General features: G+C 40.5%; 1 protein-coding gene across 1 annotated transcript in view; it reads left to right on the top strand.

Annotated features, from left to right (window-relative positions):
• Nucleotides 1-20,569, top strand: part of TFAP2D (transcription factor AP-2 delta) — a gene marked incomplete at its 3' end in the record, with an annotated part of 66,098 nt that extends 45,529 nt beyond the window's left edge. Inside the window, 4 exon segments of the mRNA XM_079934835.1 lie at nucleotides 19,386-19,408; nucleotides 19,906-20,012; nucleotides 20,016-20,091; nucleotides 20,094-20,569. Of these exon segments, the coding sequence (XP_079790961.1) occupies nucleotides 19,386-19,408; nucleotides 19,906-20,012; nucleotides 20,016-20,091; nucleotides 20,094-20,569 (682 nt within the window).
• Between the last annotated feature and the right edge of the window lie 231 nt (nucleotides 20,570-20,800).

Raw genomic sequence — 20,800 nt, 5'->3', positions numbered from 1 at the left:
TAGCAATGTTGAGCATCTTTTCATGTGCCAGGCCCAACTCTTGCCAAGATAGGAAGAATTCAGGGGAAGATTCCATAGGAATTTGCTTTAGGCTATGTTTTAGAAAATTGCCTGAGTGGTTTAATTTGAATTCGTTTAGACAAATCAATTAAAGTAATGATAAAACATTTCCAAAGGACAATTAGAGTAATATGGAAACAGCTTTGTACCCTGTCTCTAGCGGACAAGAGAGCTGGTGAAATGTAAACCATATTTACTTAGATTAAGGAAAGTTAAGCAGCTCTTGTTCCTCTGGTATATGTTCATTCAGAATCCTATATTAACCTATATAAGCACTGAAGCTTTGGAGCGTCTAAAGATAAATACGTAAGGCCTTGTCCACAAGCAAAAGAAATTAATTTAGCCAGAGGTCACAGGGAGTTTGTGAAATTTCTATTATAATTCCTCATCATTAATGTCAAATAGTTTGTAAGTATAAATACTGTTGGAGTTAAAGATGGGTTGTTAATAACACCGTATTAGCAAAATTACACAGGGAAAAAGGAGAAAGGATTATAATTTATTCTTTTTCAAATAGCAATCTCTTTTCTACCATCCTCTATTGCCTGTTTCATTTCTGTCTCAATTTCTTCATTTTTAATCCCACTGATAGAGAATACATTTTGAACTGTTGCAGTATATTTTCCTCTAAAAAGTTAAAATCTATATCTATAGGACGTATTCAGGTTAATAAAAACAGTGTTAAGTCAACAACATGTACATGTGCACGCACACTCAAACAAACACCGTCTCCCTAGAAAGGGTGGTTCTACCCTGTGGTATCTCTCCAGCTGCTGAAATGTGAACACACTTTAACACTTAGGGGGAAAGTCAAAAGTAGAGCTTCACCTCTGGATCCAGCAAACAGGCAATTTGAAGAGATGGTTTATGTGGAAGAAAGATGCTCTGAAGAATGTTAATTAGGAAGTCTAGCAAAATAGGAGTTTTTAAAACCACGAATAAAATTAAGAAGATGACTGTTAAATATAAGTTACATTTTCTAGAACATCAGGTGCGTAAACTTCAACAGTCTGGATTTTCTCAGCAGGTGTCTGTCAGAACCCTGCTCCTCAGGGTGAAGTAGGAAAATTAAATCAATGAGCTGGAATCTGCTTAGACAGAGAGAGAATAGTTCAAGGTAAATGGAGTTCTAAGCCTGAAGAGCTATGATCTGAAGCTCACATTTTGATCCTCCCTTTATGGTTTAGACTTACTGATTTGGTGTGCCTTTTCCCTAAGAATTGCTTGAGTCAACTCTCTCCCTCTCTCAACATACTGCAAACAGATATGTTTTCCTTAATCTTTCCTAAATTTCACATCATTGATTTAGCCCACCAACTAAGCTTTTTACCACGTGAAGGTATTTCAGCACTTTGGTTCTGCTAACCAGTGCAGGAATTTTTCTCTCTGTTTTAATACCAGCCATTAAGTTACAAATCCATGACGCTGTCAATCACGTTGTCAATTAAGATGGGGAGGAGAGTGGGATTAATGGGAAAGTCTTGCAGCACTCCACTGGAAACTGAGGACCCTTTAGCCCTTGTTAACTCAATTATTACTGAAGCCATGCAGCATTTCAGCGATCACTTCTATTTCTTAAATATTAGCCCTTAAGTTAGTAATAACCCATTACATGAACAAATTGCAATAATCCCATTCAATGGAATACCTACCAGCAATAAAAAGAAATAATCTATTGATAAACACCAAAACATGGATGAATCTCAAAATTATTAGGCAAAGTGAAAACAGACCGTCATAAAAGTCTATAGACTTCATGATTCAGTTTATACGACATTCGGGGGAAAAAGTAAAAACTATAGAGATAGAAATTAGAACACTGATTCCCAAGATCTGGGGGTGGGGAAAGTGCATTGACCGAAAGGGATCACGAGAAAATGTTTTGGGTAATGGTGGTCATTACACAACTGTATGGGTTTGTCAAAATTCAACGAACTATATACCTAAAAGGGCTAATATTATCGTATGTAAATTTAAAGTCGGTATACCTGATTTTTTAATATATCCCATTTTAAGAAATTCGTTAAGGACTAATTAAATGTAATTTAATAACCTAGAATTTCTAAAATCTGTCTCTTTTCTCCTGCTTTAATTATTAAGGCACGTTACTCTGTTCCATTTCACTACTTCCTCCCCATTTTCCATGAGTTTTCAAAGGTTACCTAACCACTCAAGTGTCTCAGAAACACATGCCTCTGTTTTCTTTATCCTGAAATAGGAGTTTCCTATACTTGAAAAAAAAAGTTGCAGTTCCATTAATACCATTGCCAGTTTTAAAAATTAAACTCTTTGAAAAAAAAGCGAAGTTTCTTAATTACCATTGAATCTTTCACTTGCTAACGTAGCACTCTCTCCCCCAGGCCTCTCTCTGCATTGTTCCTCTTCCTCATTCTTGGAACAGAACTTCAAACTAAATCCTATAGGCCTGGGCAACAGTCTCCTGAATGAAACCGAGGAAACGTTAGTCTTTGCTAAGTCAATTATTCCATACACGGGAGTCCCACCTCTTCATCCTCAAGGCTGCTGCCTCCTGGAAATGATAAATGCCCAGATGCTGGCAGCAGACGATGTCAGGTAGAGTGTAGGTTGACAGTAGGAGCGCTCTACCTCAGTCCTGTTTGTTTTAGTTGTTGCTGTTGCCTGGTGGTTTGGTTTCATTTTGTAACAACCCTTCGTATTTTTCTTTTCTTAAGATTAGACTCTAACTTTCTTTTAAAATTAATTTCATTTATTTATATTTTACTTTTGCCTGTGTTGGGTCTTCGTTGCTGCGCGTGGGCTTTTCTCTAGTTGTGGCGAGTGGGGGTTGGTCTTTGATGTGGTGTGCCGGCTTCTCACTGCGGTGGCTTCTCTTGTTGTGGATCATGGGCTCCAGACACACGGGCTTCAGTAGTTGTAGCACGCGGGCTCAGTAGTTGTGGCACTTGGGCTCTAGGGTGCGCGGGCTCAGTAGTTGTGGTGCACGGGCTTAGTTGCTCCGTGGCATGTGGGATCTTCCCAGACCAGGGATCAAACCCGTGTCGCCTGCATTGGCAGGCGGATTCTTAACCTTTGCACCACCAGGGAAGTCCAAGACTCTTACTTTTGATTACCAGTTTATGGTAAGAACTCAAGCCACAGATTGTTGGAGATACATATAACCTCTTATTTGCCACTATGTTAAAATCTAGGATACTTCGATGATCACTTATGCTCTAAGTGACATGGCTGCATATAGCTCCCACTTTGATGATGAGATCTTGCCCTCACTTATTTTCTTCCCATTGTCTTCTCTGGGCTCTAGTTTTACACTTTTGGTGGGGAATGTTACTCCTTTCTCCTCAGAATTCTATTTAAGTTTTCTCATCACTTTGGCAAGTTTCTATCCTTTGGCAGGAGCACATCTTTTTCAATATCTTAATCAAGGGAACAGGAAACTAACTCCTTTTTTTCCAATATCATCCAAGATACTTTGAAGGTTGAGTGATTTTTAGATTGGCTGAAAAAAAAAAAGAGGGAGGACAAACAAAGGTACACAAGCAGGAATGACCATCGTAGGTTTGAGGATAGAGAAGAGATAAGCCTTTCAAAAATAAAATAATAGAACATATGATTACAAAGGGTGAAGGAAGGAGAGCTGGAAAATGCAAATACACTAAGAAATATGATACAACATTTGTATTGTCTGCCACTGTTCAGCAAAATGTTTTAAACGTGGCATGAAGATGATACACCTAGAACAATGCTGATTGTCTCTCTAGCTTGTCTACTTGAGGACAAACTTTTAGATGAAGTTAAATTTAGAAGGACTTCTATATTTTGACAACCTACTTCAAACCATCACGGCTGCTGTTTAGCCCAGGTAATATTTACTTGTGAAATGCTCTCTGATATTAATCTGATGAAAATAGATGCCAATGCCAAATATAACTTAAAGATTAAATCTGTGGCTAAAAGATATTTTCTAAGGGCAAAAAAATGACCTTATCAAAGATTTTAGAGATTTGACTATAGTGTGTTACCTTACAGATAGATGACCTTAGTTTATTTTCTGTCTAGGACTGAAAATCAGCCTCTTCTTTCTGTTTTTCTCTTATTTTTCTGTAGACTCTGCATTATCCCTTTTCTCCTTTTTGTATGTCACTGTGAATGAGATATATACCTATTTTTCTGGAATGGCTGGGGCTAAAAGAAAAACATGACGTTCCCAGAAATTCTTTTAATCATTCTGTGATTTCACATTTTGTTCTGTGCTGTTCTCATATAATATTAGATTAATTATTTAGATTCGTAAACCTTACCGAAAACTGCTAGAACAGAGGCTATACCTTGCTTTTAGCATCATCCTATGTAGTGTTCCATGCATAATTTTGATGTGCAGGTAATGTGAAATCAAGGACATTAACAACATTTACATAATGTCTTTTATGCAGAATGATAACACTTCGAGTCCTTACTTTTTTTTTTTTTTTTTTTTTTTTTTTTTTTTTGGCGGTACGCGGGCCTCTCACTGTTGTGGCCTCTCCCGTTGCGGAGCACAGGCTCCGGACGCGCAGGCTCAGCGGCCATGGCTCACGGGCCCAGCCGCTCCGCGGCATGTGGGATCTTCCCGGACCGGGGCACAAACCCGTGTCCCCTGCATCGGCAGGCGGACTCTCAACCACTGCGCCACCAGGGAAGCCCAAGTCCTTACTTTTCTTATGTTGACTGTTTTCACAGTTTGAGACTTATCTGTTGAGATAAGTGCTTTTTCAACATCTATAACCTTCTGTCATGTCCTTGGTTTTAAGAAGTGTGCCCTAAGCATTATACCAGTGAATTGAAGCTTAGTGCTGGAAAGAAACTTGCAGATGTTTTCGTCAGACTGTTGTCGTCTTACAAGGCTACATAACTTCCCACAAATCACACAGTGCCCAAGGTTGAAGGCAGTGTGAAGAACTCTGTGCAAGGAGGTCTCAATCCAGTGCAAAGGTGACAGTGCAGTTTACTAAAGACCAGGTACATATTTCAGAAGGAAGGAAGGCCATCAGTCAAGAAGGGATGCCAGCCTGAGAATTTTTCATTATGGCAACCACTCTTCTCAACATGGAAAAGTAAAACATTTATACAGACACATCTACTTTGTATCTGGCCTTTTAGAACCCTGGTCTTAGACAGGAAAGTGAGTAGGAATGATCTTCCAGGTCTACAAGTCTGCCCATAGAACAAAGTTAAGTTAGAGAAGCTGAGCTAAAACTGCCAACAGAATGCAATTTCTCAGAGAAGGTGTAAAACGCACCCACAGCCTGAGAGGAACATAGATAAGCACAGAGGCAGTACGGAATTTCTCAGGCAGATTATTTAACATTTCCGGATATCAGTTTCTTCACCTGTAAAATGGAAATAATAATACTTCTTACAGTTGTTGACAGGATTTTGTGAGAGGGTACAGAATAAAGCAGAACAGGGCCTGGCATGTGGTCAGGACTCAAATATTGGCTATTAACCTTAATGTGTACCCAAGTGGAACTAAATTCTCTATATTCAGCCTAGATGAAAAGGGGAGTCACAACTGAGAGAACACGGCAATAGAGAGGAAAAACAAATTATCTAATGGTACGAGGAGCCCTGAACAGGAGTAAAACAAGGGAAAAGAGGCAGGTTTTGCCCAGGGCCAAGCATCTAGACACTAATAGATGGCTTCATTTGGTTCTTTTTTGCAGGTGCCACCATGATTAGTTCTTCTAGCACTTCAGTTAATTCCATTTATGTCCTTCCTCCCTGATTAAGTCCTAAAACATTTGGATTCCCCTCTACTTGTATCATTGGAGACATAGAGCTGAAGTCAGTTTTCCTGCTCAGCAATGCAACGTATGCATATGCTTTGACCTATGATGATGCCTTCTGTTACAAACTTTGGTATACCTAGTTGGCAAAACATTGACCAGTCTTGTTTTCTAAATAATTGGAGACTGAAATCTTTTTTTCTTTTTAACATATGTTAATTATGACTTAGGCATAGGGCAGGCTTTGTAAAATGTCTGGATGAAAGATGGTGGCAACCTATAAAGTATAAAGGACATGCAGAAAAGTTTACTCTCAGCGTGAACGTTCCACAGCCAACGATAGCTACCATTTATTGGAGCACTTCCGAAAAGTCTGGCATCGTCTTGAGTCTTATGTGCATATTAACAGAGCAACAACTCCATGTGCTAATGTTGCTATTATCACCACTGAGGCATATCAATAGGCTGCCGGAGATCCTAAAGCCCTCATCTGCAATATTTTAAGATCTTGTAATTTTTGCCCCTAAAGATTACATACCCTGGGCTTCCCTGGTGGCGCAATGGTTGAGAGTCTGCCTGCCAATGCAGGGGACGCAGGTTCGTGCCCCGGTCCGGGAAGATCCCACATGCCGCGGAGCGGCTGGGCCCGTGAGCCATGGCCGCTGAGCCTGCGCGTGCGGAGCCTGTGCTCCGCAACGGGATAGGCCACAACAGTGAGAGGCCTGCGTACCGCAAAAAAAAAAAAAAAAAGATTACATACCCTAAGAAGGATAATTAGCTAGTTAACAGATTGTGAAGGATGGTACTATTTGATTTTAAGACTGCTAATGGGACTTTCCTGGTGGCGCAGTGGTCAAGAATCTGCCTGCCAATGCAGGGAACACGGGTTTGATCCCTGGTCCGGGAAGATCCCACATGCTGCGGAGCAACTAAGCCTGTGCGCCACAACTACTGAGCCCACTCCCCCTAGAACCCAAGTGCCACAACTACTGAAGCCTGCTTGCCTAGAGCCCGTGATCCACAGCAAGAGAAGCCACCACAATGAGAAGCCCATGCACCGCAACAAAGAGTAGCCCCTGCTTGCCACAGCTAGAGAAAGCCCGCACGCAGCAACAAAGACTCAACGCAGCCAAAATAAATAAATAAAAATTAATTAATTAATTAATTTTAAAAACTGCTAATATCACAATAACTGAACAACCTAGGGCTTGTAAGCAATTAATGGCTTCATATATTGAATATACAGTATATATGCCATGCTATTTATAGATAGATATAATATATGCATGATATATGTCAGTCGTGTTTTTCTATATTTTACAAGATATGAGTTATGGGGAGAACCTGGCAGTGTCACTTCAGAAACAATGGACGCAAATGAACCATCTGGGTGGGTTTTGTTCACAGAAAGAATGAATCTACACTTATGTATTTGTTCAGCTAGAGATGCTATTTGTTGTGGTTGGAAGGGCTACCGACGCTGAAGTTGCTCCACCCCTCCCTATGCTGGCTCACTAGTTATGATTATTAATGAATTAGTCAGCTGCGGAAACCCCCAAAAAGAGTGGCTTGCATTAGATAGAATTTTATTTTTCTCTCATTTAGGAGACTGGAGGTGAGTAGGTTCCTGCCGTCTTGTTTTGTCCTCAGCTGCACAGCTCCATAGCTATTTTGAGAGGAAATAGAAGGCACACCCTTTCCTTTTAAGCAGGTGGGAATTGCAAACATCACTTCCTCTGTGGTCTATAGTGGAAGGATTAGCTCTGTGTCTAAACTTAGCGGCAAGGAAAGCTTGGGAATGTTGTCTCCAGCGGGATGGCCTTGTGCCCAGATAGAACTCCATAACCTTGAAGAAGAGAAGAATGAAGTTAGAGGAGCAGCTAAACCCCAGGCACACTCAGCCAATTTTGATCTCTTCTCGTGTGATATATGCTTATATAAGCATACGTGCCATTCTTAAAAACGAGATGATTCCCACACAATAGAAAGTTGTATTTTCTGGCTTTCTTAATGAGATCGAGACTCAGAGTCAAGTCGTGCGTTAAACACTCAGAGCTGCTAATTATTAGTGCCTATCAAGTCTATCAGTGACGTTTTCTTCCAGATAGTCCCTGAATTTCTTATTGTTCAGAGCAATACATTGACTTGCGTCTACCTTCCACAATGCTTGGCGCCGTTTCAGATCACAATAAATGCCTGTTTAATGGACTGTTCTGGATTAAATGGGGGGATCTGTTGCCCCGTATCATACTGCAAATTGCTCATCTCTTTTTCCTACCGCTTCTCATTTCCAGTTTGATCACTCATGGCTTTGGGACCCCAGCAATATGCGCAGCCCTAAGCACTTTCCAAACAGTCCTCAGTGAAATGCTAAACTACTTGGAAAAACACACTACTCACAAAAATGGCGGAGCGGCGGATTCTGGCCAAGGACATGGCACCTCGGAGAAAGCCCCCCTGCGGAAAACTTCAGAGGCTGCTGTGAAAGAGGGCAAAACAGAAAAGACAGACTAGCTACATCAAACAGAATCTATTTCCAGAGAGTCTTGCTGCTGATATTTTTTCTAATATATATATCATTGAGGGTGATTAATCTTCAGTGGACCAAATCTCTGCCCTCCCCCAACCCTCCATAAAAACAAAAGTGGAAATGAAACAAAAAAGGACAAAACCAAAAAAAAAAAAAAGACAAAAAAAAAGGAAAAGAGCAGTGTAACTGTGTGATGAAATTGTCACTTTTTAATTTTATGTTATGATAAACTCCTTTTGTGCACGTAATTTATTGTTCCGAATTATATACATCACAGTTTTTAAGCACTTCTGGACTTTGGAGAGGCAGCACATGCTTTTTCACATCTAACTGTTGCACTTTCTTATCCAACTCTGTAGTTAGGGATCAGAAAGCATGACCAAACTGGACTCCACCACCAGCGCATACAGCGCCAGTCTTTCTTGACTTAATCCCCTATAACAAAACAGTGCCTCTTTCCATTAAATAGACCAATCTGGCAATCAATCCATCAATAAATGCTCTGGGAACTGAAAAGGGCAGTCATGAATCTCTGTCCTGTGAATTGACAGCAATTTAAAAATTTCGGTCACCGCTAACCCACTTAACTACCAGTGCCTTGGTGGTATTTAAAAATTCCAGAAAACTCTGTCCCCTCTTTGTGTGACTATTCCACCCCACCCTAGGTCCATTTTTTAAAGAAGAGACTCAGCAGAATATTGAAGAGAAAAAAGATGACCTCTCCTATCCATTCTCCTCACTTCCCCAACCTAACTGTTCAAGGAAACAGACTGCATATACTGGGTCAGGGCAGGCTGGATATAGGAAAGGGTAGCTTTGCCACTTGGGGTCCTGACGGAAAGCTGTGGTATTGTCGTGCCTGGAAAAGCAAGGGAATAGGAACAGCGATCTTTCCAGGAAGCCCTGCCCCTCAGAGACAGAAGAGGAGCCCAGGGAACTAGTGGAGGCCCCTCAAAGTGTTAGCGGCCAATGATTGTATGGTTAAAATGACAGCCGTTATTCTTTTTCTACTTTTGTGATTCTGCAACCTGCCCGATAGCTGTGTTCTAAACCGTTAGAGGCACAGAAGCATTCAGGTCTGTGTTCAATAAAGAAAACAAAAACAATGATCAGAGAAGGCTTTTGCTTTTAAGATGCTTCCTTTTTTCATAGCTTGTTCTTAAGCTTTATTGTCCTGTAGTTATAATACTGAAAACAAGAGGTTCCTGGCTGCAAAGGCCAAGGGCTAATTGAATGAAAGTTCAGACCATTAAAACTTGAATGTGTCAAGAAACCTGACTGGTACCACATTGTATTAACCTTTCTACTGTTAACAGTTTTCAAAGTTCTAAGCAAATAAAGATGTAGGTCATCGTCTATGAAAAAAATCATTTAAAAAATATGTGGACTCCAGACATCGTTTAGCATGAAAATATTCTCCTCTCGTTAACATATATCAATTACTTTCAGAATGTCTCTGCCACATTATAACCCGATGAGGAATATTGTTATTTTTTTAATTGAGAGAAAATTGCTTAAGAATTTTCATCAAGAGATCACAGAAAATATTTTTACCTAACAATAATTCTTAAAATCATTCGACTTTTATCTTCAATCTTATACAGAAAAGAGGAACATAATCAATGAATATCTAAATTTTCTAGACTAAATTCAGTTAACAAAACACACTAGTAAGGAATTCTATAATAAAGGGGTTTTATAGTTACACAGTAGAAGAATTTAAAATAAAGAAAATGTAAAAGTAATGAATTGTGACTTCATGAGTTTATCTAGTTCCATTTTTTAAATTTTACCGTTATTCATGGCTTTAAATTTTTTTGAAATAAAATAGAATAAAGCTGAGATTCTGCTGCAGTTCCAAATTTCATCACAAAATAAATTGTTTCCATTTACATGAAAATTCTCATACTGTAAAATATACATGTGAAACAAAAATGAATATTTCAGTTTAATAAGTAGTAGGAAAGCTATATACACATAATGTGGGCTACTAATATTTCCTTAATGAAATTTCCACATTGACTTTTATTCCTTTTAACAATACATATGTATTTAATATGGCATTTTCATATGCATATCTGCTAAGTACTTAATGTAGTTATATACCATGTCAAATGTTTACCCATAATCAGATAAAAAATTAGATCTGGCTTATAGTACCAGCTTACTTCTCAACCCATAGTTGTGACTAGTTGGGGTTCTTAACACCTCAATGGGGTGTTATTATTTATTAGCCTTGGAAACAGAAGTATAACTATAACTACAGTGCATATTATTTACCAGGATTTTGGGTGTCTTCAGAGCCTTAAATGGACAGCACCCATCATTTAACTTAACCAGCCATTAGGACATAAGTGAATTAATGGACTGGTCATGTTTAGAGTAATTATTTATTATCATATTTAATAGACATTGTTAACATACCTACTTTTGCCTTGTATATAAGGTACTCAACACTTTTTAAATAAATGAGTAAATGAATGTGTGTGTGTTCTTTGTCCAAAGTGGGCCAAAGGACTTTTTACTTTTGATTTTTTTTTTTTTTTTTGATACCCATTGCTTCAATCTGGCTGGCTTCTTCCATGGTAATTCATGGATAACACATTTTAATGAACAGGGAAATATTTCCACTTTATCACATTAGTTGCAACTAGATGCATTTAATATAAAACGATAAAAACAAGTAGGTAAGTATCATAATTTCAACAAAAGTAAAGTTATAATTGTTATCAGTATCATAGTTTATAGTTAAGGAAGGTAGGTCACCAAAATCTGATTTTCAGTGTTACAGTCAATAATAAAGCAATGAAAAAGCTTTCCAGATTAACTACCACTGGCCAAGACAATTTGTCCAAACCTCTCATACTTACTCAAAATTAATGTACTTAAACTTAGGAGAAATTGAGTCAAACTCCTATAAAAAGAAATGTTCATTTTAAGGCTGTTTCAATAACCAATTTAAATGCCACTTCTATGGCTGTTTCACTAGAGTTACCATTTGACTTAAGTTTGGTGGTTCTCGAAAAATAAAGGAAAACTGAATTATTCTGTATCTTCTTCTCTGGAAAGATCAGATTCCTGGGAAGATGCCTAGTCTATTCTGCTGCACCCTTCTTTTCAGATGCTTTAAAAATGGGTAATTCTTTCTGGCTTTGCAGTTCCTTTTTCCTTTCCCTTCTTTGAGGGTGTGTTTTCTTCACTGTCTAAGACAGAACATGACCCTCTAGCACCTATGAGCATCCTGACCCTAGTGTGACAGTGATAAGAATTTGACTTTTGTCACCTGGCGCTTTTAAAGTAAATGTATCAATGAATTATCCTATATTTTCATTGAATTTCATTCAAATTTCATTACCCTATATTTTCTTCCTTTTGGGCTTCTTTGGAGGCATTTTTGACCAGTGCAATTTTTTTTTTTTTTTTTTTTTTTTTTTGCAGTATGCGGACCTCTCACTGTTGTGGCCTCTCCGCGTTGCGGAGCACAGGCTCCGGACGCGCAGGCTCAGTGGCCATGGCTCACGGGCCCAGCCACTCCGCGGCATGTGGGATCTTCCCAGACCGGGGCATGAACCCGTGTCCCCTGCATCGGCAGGCGGACTCTCAACCACTGCGCCACCAGGGAAGCCCAACCAGTGCAATTTTTAAAATGTATCAGCATCCTTTACACAATGAATATGCCATCTCCCTACATAGGCCAAGTCAATATATGAGAGGTGGCCTGACATAGTGACTAAGAGCGTAGACTCTAAAGCCAAATAACCTGGGTTCAAATCATGGATCTTTCGTTTGCTTCTGTGTGGCCTTGGGCACATTGCTGAACCTCTCTGGGTCTCCATTTCCCCATCTGTAAAATAAGGATAATAATAGATACCTACTCACAGAACTACTGTCAGAATCAGAGTTAATATATATAAATTGCTAAGAGCAGAATAGGGGCATGGTTAGTGCTATGTGAGTGTTAGCTATTGTCATTAATACTTAGAGTTGGGACAAACCATAGTTTTTATCTAGATATCAGTTTCTCCTCAGTTTGTTGAATCCTTCCTATATGTCAGGCTCTGTCTTAGAGACTGAAGATAAAGCGAGGAATAAAGCATTTTTCTTATGAGTTTCTCGCAGTCTCCTATGAAGATCCCAGCCATTATAATATGGTAAGTGCCCTGATGTAAATGTGCGCGAGTTGTCCCAACACAAACCAGACCCAGGTCCTGGGAACTGAGGGGAGGAGAGGGGAGAGGGAGAAATCAAAGGAGGGGTTGTAAAGGTGGAAGGGAAGGGAAAGGTGGAAACCAGGAAGAGGAGACTTTACGGTTCTGGGCGAATTAAAAATATTTGGGGCAGGATGTGATTTTGAAAACTAACCAATGCCATTTATATTTCTGGTTATTCCTATACCTCTGCTCCATTTTCGAGGGCACCTAACATTTTGTCCAGACTGCCTCAGGGAAGGAACTTGACCCAAGGGAATGCAGGCAACAAAGGAATTGAACTTTTATACAAGTTTTCAGTTTCAAAATCCTAGGCCTTAAGGAGGACTTGAGGTTTAAAAGGATATCAGTCCGGACCTTTTTCCTTCCTCCGCAGAGACACACACACACACACACACACACACACACACACACACACACACACACACACACACACACACACACACACGGAGACACAGACACAGACACATTGGAGCCCATAAAACAGTTCCCAGTTTGGTGAAAGAAGGAGAGGATTAAAGAAGAATTGAAGAAAGGGTAGCTATCGTTGCATCTCTCTGAGAAGGGGCCACATCCTGGGGGTGCATCTAGTGATAGAGGGAACCACGTCTTCACCCCAGAGGAAGGTCCAGGGAGGAAGACCACCCAGCATCATGCAGAAGCAGAGGTGCTGTCTATGTGGGGTGTGTCTAGGCAGATGATTCTCAGACAACCTCACAGGGTTTCTCCAAAGGAGATTCTCTCAACATGGCCTGGAGAGACCAGGATGATGTGTGTGGGAGCAGAAAACAAAGAAACAGCTATTCCTGCAACCCATAGAGATACAGCAAAAAAAAAGGATATTTCAGGCCCACCCAGAAGCAACCCAGGTAGCGAGCAGGCAATGCAGGTTGGACCCACGTACACACAGGAGGAACATGACACACATGTCAATCAAAGACCAGATGGGATATTCAGATGTACCACTTGGAGTCCAGTCAGGAGGACAAAAACCTTTTTAGGGATTTCAAAGAGAGAGGATTTAATAAAGATAACAGGTGAAACAGGTGTTAGAAAGTTGAAAGAGGAGAAAATGAGACACTGAATCACCCAAATACTAGTAATTTGAAAAAGTAGTGACCACCCTATAGATGAGAGAACAAAAGGAAAGAGGTGAGGTTACCTGAATCTGGGAGCTTGGAAGAGGACATCCCCCTCCCCACAGTTGTTGCTTGAATGTCTGAGATTAATGCTGGTGGTACCTCTGAGGGGGTAGAGTTTGGCTAATGCTGGGATTGCAAAGAAGCTGGAGGCTAGAGCCATAACCTTCCTATTCTGCTGGAGGGTTGGGGACAGGAATCGGAAATACCTGGAGCATCTTTCTGTCTCCTCTTCCTTCGAATTCTGAGCAGTATCTCCCATTGTCAGAACCTAATTAGAAGCTTGCTGGCAAAGGGTTATGAGAAAGATAGTTTCAGAAAGGCAATACAGAAAGGTGGGCATCTCTGCAGCTGCCAGCGTCCACAGATGGCGATCCAGGCCACATGGTCCCCCACACAGTTTGGTGGTACATAAACCTTCTCCACCCAGTTCTGGGACACAGATGCAAACCAAGAGGACCCTGAATGGACTGAGATAAAATTTCTGCCACGTTTAAAATGAAGGCTCAAATATATATAAAATAAAGTGACATTTCTCTTATATCCAAATTGACACAAAGGCATTCATACCTACTACTTTTAAAAACTGTATTTCAGCTACTTCCCATGTGCATCGCAGAGGATTCAAAAGGACCAAGACACTTAAGAAAATTTGAAATAACCCCCCATAAAAGGCAGAAAAAAATAAAAATAAGTAGGGCTTCCCTGGTGGCGCAGTGGTTGAGAGTCTGCCTGCCGATGCAGGGGACACGGGTTCGTGCCCCGGTCTGGGAAGATCCCACATGCTGCGGAGTGGCTGGGCCTGTGAGCCATGACCGCTGGGCCTGCGTGTCCGGAGCCTGTGCTCCGCAACGGGAGAGGCCACAACAGCGAGAGGCCCGCGTACCAAAAAAAAAAAAAAAAAAGCTAACTGTATGCGTAAATATTAGTATCATTTATCTTCCTACCACACCCATTCTCCCTGGGCAATATCTTCTTGTATAATTTCAACTATCATGTCTTTTCTTGTGGCAAAGACCAATAGCCATCTGATGAAAGTCCATTGGGCATTTGTCCTGGGTGTATACCTATGCCGAGGGTTGGCAAACTTTCTCTGTAAGGGGCCAGATAGTAAATATTCTAGGCTACGCAGGCCATATGATCTCTGTTGCAACTACTCTGCCATTGTAGCATGAAAGTAGCCATAGACAATATGTAAGCAAATGCCCATGACTGTTCCAATAAATCTTTATTTACAAAAATAGGCATTGGGATGGATTGGAGCACGCATTCCTGTAGTTTGCTAACCTCTAACCTAGATTAAATTTCTCAGCATTTCCTGCTGTTTGTAGCTATATGATTAAGTTCTCTCCATTGGAGGAATAGAAGTGATATTTGCCATGTCCAGATTTTACCAATAAAAACCAGCCCTGTCCTTACTTTCCTTCATGTTATGTCCTCTTCTTCCTGCTGCATGAGATGACAATGAGGCCCTAGGGCAAGAATTCTCAACCTTGGCTCTACTGGACCTTCATTGTGAGGGGCTGTCCTGTGTGTTATAGGATGTTTAACAGATCCTTGGCTTCTATGTACTAGATGCCAGTAACATCTCTCCTAATTGTGACAATCAAAATTGTCTCCAGACATTGTTACATGTCTCCAGGGGGAGAAAATCACTCCTAGATAAGAACCACTGTCTTAGAGTTGCCAGAAACACAAGATGGAAAGTACCTGGATCCCTGAATGACCATATGGAAGAGAAGTGCACATTTCTCCAAGCTAAACTTCTACTACATTAAACCACTGAAATTGGCGGTGGGTGTGGAGGGTAGGAGGGTCTATTTGTTAGCCTACCCTAACACAGTACTGATGAATTCCAAATCCATATCTCCACTGTTTTTCTAGCCTCTGGCCTTGCTCATTTTTATTCCATTCTCCACACCACAGAAAATCATTCTGAAAAGCAAATCTGATTTGCACATCACAAATAAAACACTTCATGGCTTACTGTTGCCCTTACAATAAAGTCAAACTCTTCTAGAAGATTTACAACATCCTTCTGACCTGGTGTTTGCACTCTTCTCCAGCCTCCTCCAGCTTTATCTAGTATCTCTGTTTCCCCCATCACATTCCCTCCTCCTCCCAACCACATACACACTCCATGGTCCAGCCACACAAGCCTTTTATAAATTCCTGAAACTCTCCATGATCTAAGGTTTAGCTCATTAGTTCTCTTAGCTTGAAACCTTATGTTCTACCTAAGCTCCTTCACAAGCCGGCTCCTGTTTATCTTTGGGGTATCAACTTTGAATTCACTAATTTGGTGCAACTTTTATGAGTTTTCTATTGCTACATAACATTTTGCCACAAACTTAGTGGCTTAAAACAGCATCCATTTATTTGTGCACATTTCTATAGATCACAAGCCAGCCAGGCTTAACTGGATTCTCCGCTTAGACTCTCAGAAGGCTGAATTCAAGAAAGCAGCCAGGATGGGAAGAATCCACTCCCAAGCTCGTTCAGATGGTTGGCCAAATTCATTTCCTTGTGGTTGTAGTACACTAAGGTCCCCATCTCTTTGCTGGCTGTCATCCAGGGGTCACTCCGAGCTCCCAGGGTCTGCTCTCAAGTCTTTATCACATGCCTCCCTCCATGTTCAAAGCCAGTGACAGAACATCAAATCACAAGTATCTCTCTGACTTTTCCTTCAGCTACCAGCCGGAGAAAACTGCTTTCAAAGGGCTCACAGGATTAGATGGTGCCCACCCAGGTGATCTTCCTTTTGATTAACTCAGCTTCAGCTGATTAGTGGCATTAATTACTTCTGAAAAATTCCTTGATCACCCAAGTTAATATGCTTATGAATGTGATATCACATTATATTCAGAGTCCCCGGGGATTAGGGTGGGAAATCATGGGAGTTCATCTTTAGAATTGGTCCTACCACAGAGGCCTTTTCTGATTCCCTAAACCAGGTTGCTTTTCTCTCCTTTGTGCCCTCATACCATCATTTATCCCTATCATGTCACTTATTAAAGACTTTTTAACAATAATTTGCTCAATTATCTTTCCTATCAGACAGATAATCCCCAGTTTCCATAACTGTAACATGAGGATAATTAAAGTATTCACATCATTAGGTTGTTATAAGGGTTAAATGAAAATGTCCATGTAAAACAATAACTGAGCCTGAGACATACTAAGGGCCCAAATGATGTTAGCTGCTAATATTATTGCAAATATTGGAATTGTTAGTATTAAACATCATTAGGTTTTGAAGTGGGAATCCATATATCTTGCCTATTATTGTACTCTCAGCAACTAGCCCAGCGCCTACCTGGCATATGACTGGTAAGACACGAATGATGGGCAAATGAGGCAAATTCAAGGACTTGTCCAAGGTCTATAGAGAAAATATGTAAGGTTCTTTCTAAGAAAAGAGACCATCATAAATTACTGGGAGCCCCAGAAGTGTTTTCAGATTCACAGTGCCAGAAAGAAAAGTGATAGGTGCAAAATATCTCCTGCATTAACACAGAAAGTCATTGTCATATTCAGTCTCCAATGTATAAACCCCGTAAGCATGTTGCTAAAACCAAGATTTTGAATAAAAGAGCAATGCAAAATAAAACTGACAACTTATTGTCTCATGGACAGCAAAGCCTTCTTGGTACAAAGTATCATATCCTCAAACAGCACTGAAATGGGTATAAATACTTATTGTTCCTCATTATCCTAATTATCTCTTTAAAGCCTATTTACTAGCAGTTAAGATGTTTTCTTTTTTCTGGGGTAATGGAGAGGGTATGGAGAAGCTGCCTTTTCTTTCTGGCTTCCTAAATGTTTTCTCTAATTAGTTAACTTCCATTTACAGTGGAAGATAAATTCTGTTTTCTTAATGAATGACAGAATTCCATTGAAAATTATAGTCTTTTATCCTAGAGGTTATAAAGCCATTATAAAGGCTTTGAGACAGAAGACTGTTATCATGGTTTTATTGAAAGCGTTTTGGAGAAGATTGCCTGTGACTGCCTTAGAACAGTATTATGCTCAGAGCATACTGTATATAAGCTCTCCCTCTAACGCCTGCTACCCTGTATGAAAGCATGTATTTAATTGTTACATGGACATATAACTCCTAGAACAAATAACAGTAACTTTGGGAATTCCACATTTCTTTACAAATTGGTCAAGCTAAAATTCTAATTATCAGCAACAGATCATAGTGAATAACAAAGACTTTCTTGAACCGAGAAATTTTTCTTATAAAATCCTCTTACAGTCATTATCAGAATGGCAACTAATCAAATTTATTCATCTATTTATTCATTCAACAAATATTTATTGAGAACTTAGTATATGCAGGTCATATGCTAAACATTTAATAGAAGATTCTGAATAATTTCAGCCCTGGAACTTTAAATCCTATTCAACTTTTTGTTTTCGTTGGTCTTGTTTCTTTAAGATTCATATTAATTTCTAGTCCTAGACCTGAGAGATTAATGCTCATTTCCTGGCTATACAGCAATTCTTTTTATGTACTTATTTTTTAGTGAGTCCTTGACTAGAAATATGGTATTTTATTTTATGCATTAATTCATGTATACCCCTAGATTCTTCAAAAATAAGATTTAATACAGCTTTCAGAAACTTAGACAAATAATAACATACTACATGTTAGGAACAGCAAGAAATACAAAGGCAAGTTAATGATAAAGGTATAAAATAGAGCCAGAAATAAGGCTAAAACAAAATAGAGTTATGAATATTTACGGTACTGCAGGTAAGTAACAAATTTAACTCTGAGCTTTCTCTAATAGCAAAATGGAAATTGAGCATTTACTCAATTCACTGTGTTTGTGCCTAAGACTAAGCCAAAACAGTTGGTCGGCAGAAATACAACTATTTCTGAAACTTAGATTAAGGGAGGAAAAACGTTTTTCAAAAGAATCCTTGGAAAAAGAACTACGCATGACATTCTTTCAGCAGATTAGAGTTTCTCAGCCTCGGCACCTTTGAAATGAATGAACAAATAGACAAATTGTGTTAAGTGTGATGATGAAGACAAAATGACAAAGATTTAATTTAGACAAGAAGAGATAAGGCAAACCCCAGGAATGGAAAAGAATATGACCTGAAGGATGATGGTATTTACCCAGTCCAAAGCGGGAGGGGAGAGCATTCCTGGTGGAGGAACTGCGTGTGCTGAGCCCCCAAGGAGGGACAGAGCTTGGCGTCTGTAGGAGCTGTCAGAGGTCAGTGTGGCTGCCATGGGGTGAGTTAGGAGCAGGTGAGTCAGGGGTGGGAGTGGGGATGAGACTGCAGGAATGTTCCAGACCTGCGGTCCAACTGAAGATCCTGTGTTTCATTATTAAATGCAATAAAGAGCCAGTGAGGGGGTTTTTGTTGTTGTTGTTGTTTTGCGGTATGCAGGCCTCTCACTGTTGTGGCCTCTCCCGTTGCGGAGCACAGGCTCCGCACGCACAGGCTCAGCGGCCATGGCTCACGGGCCCAGCCGCTCCGCGGCATGTGGGATCTTCCCGGACCGGGGCACGAACCCGTGTCGCCTGCATTGGCAGGCAGACTCTCAACCACTGCGCCACCAGGGAAGCCCCAGCCAGTGAGGGTTTTTTGATCCAGAAAGTGATGAAACCAATTGGGGTTTTCAGTCCTCAAAACCTCTTCCTATCTGCCCTTTAGAACTCTTTATCTCCTTTCTTTTTAGGGCTCATTTCCCGTTGGAAACAGGTGAGTGATTTTGGGAGCGTGGAAATAAGTGTTTTAAAATCTTATTATTGATAAAAAAAAAGCAGGTGCATGTCCGTAGGATCAGGTGGACAAAGAACGTTGGCAAGATCCCAGGGGGTGACGCTAGTATCTGCCCGGCCCCCTGACCCTCAGAAACAGGTGTGAGCATGATAAGCTTCATTTGCAAAAACCAGGGATGCTGAAGCCCTCCGTGAAGACACCCACATAAAGATCACATCAGAGCCACTTTCTTCGAAGTTGAGGTTTCGAATTTCCGGGAAGGAGCTGCTGATAGTGGATCTGGCAGTCAACTGATGTTTGGGTATTTGCCACGTCATGTTTTATCTTTAGTATATGGCTTCCTTGGGAAGTGAACTTGACATTTTATATGTATTCCAACCATTTTTGTAAAGTATAGTCAAGCATGTTTCTGTTTTGTTTTTCACTGAGATATAATTGACAAATAGCATTATATTGCTCTTTTCCGGTTATCGCAGCGCGAGGCACCATGAACAGCAAAGTCTCCGGCGACTCCCTCTACGAGGTGGTGCGGGAAGTGCTGCAGGGGAACCAGCTCGAGTGCTGGAAGTTTTTGGAGACGGTGTAGCTTCAGATCTGCCTGAAGAACTATGACCCTCAGAAGGACAAATGCCTCTCAGGCACCGTCCGGCTTAAATCCACTCCCGTCCCAAGTTCTCCGTATGTGTTCTGGGGGACCAGCAACGTAGTGATGTGACGAAGGCTGTGAATATTCCGCGTATAGACATCGAGGCACTGAAGAAAGTCAACAAGAATAAGCAACTGGTCAAGAAGCTGGCCAAGAAGGATGATGCCTTCTTCTCTTCAGAGTCTCTGATTAAGCAGATCCCACGAATCCTGGGCCCAGGCCTGAATAAGGCCGACAAGTTCCCTTCCTTGCTGACCCACAATGAGAACATGGTGGCCAAAGTTGATGAAGTGAAGTCCACAATCAAGTTCCATGTGAAGAAGGTGCTGTGTCTGGCAGTGGCTGTTGGCCACCTGAAGATGACACGCGATGAGCTTGTGTTCAACATCCACTTAGTTGTCAACTTCCTGGTGTCATTGCTCAAGACAAACTGGCAGAATGTCCGGGCCTTGTACATTAAGAGGACCATGGGCAAGCCCCAGTGCCCGTACTAAGGCACAGCTTAATAAACCATACTCCCACCATTAAAAACAAAAACCATAAAACATTATCTTGGTTTCAGGTGTACAATATAATGATTGAATAGTCGTCTGTATTGTGAAATGAGCACCACAATAAACCTAGTTAACATCCATCACCATCTACAGTCAAGTGTTTTGAACATGTCTGTGAACTGAACTTAATTTTCCATATAAACAAGGTTAACAATTTCCTTTCAGAGAGGT

This window comes from Stenella coeruleoalba, assembly GCF_951394435.1.
Source record: "Stenella coeruleoalba genome assembly, chromosome: 10".
NCBI classification, from domain to species: Eukaryota; Metazoa; Chordata; class Mammalia; order Artiodactyla; family Delphinidae; genus Stenella; species Stenella coeruleoalba.
This window is presented reverse-complemented; position numbering and strand designations above follow the sequence as displayed.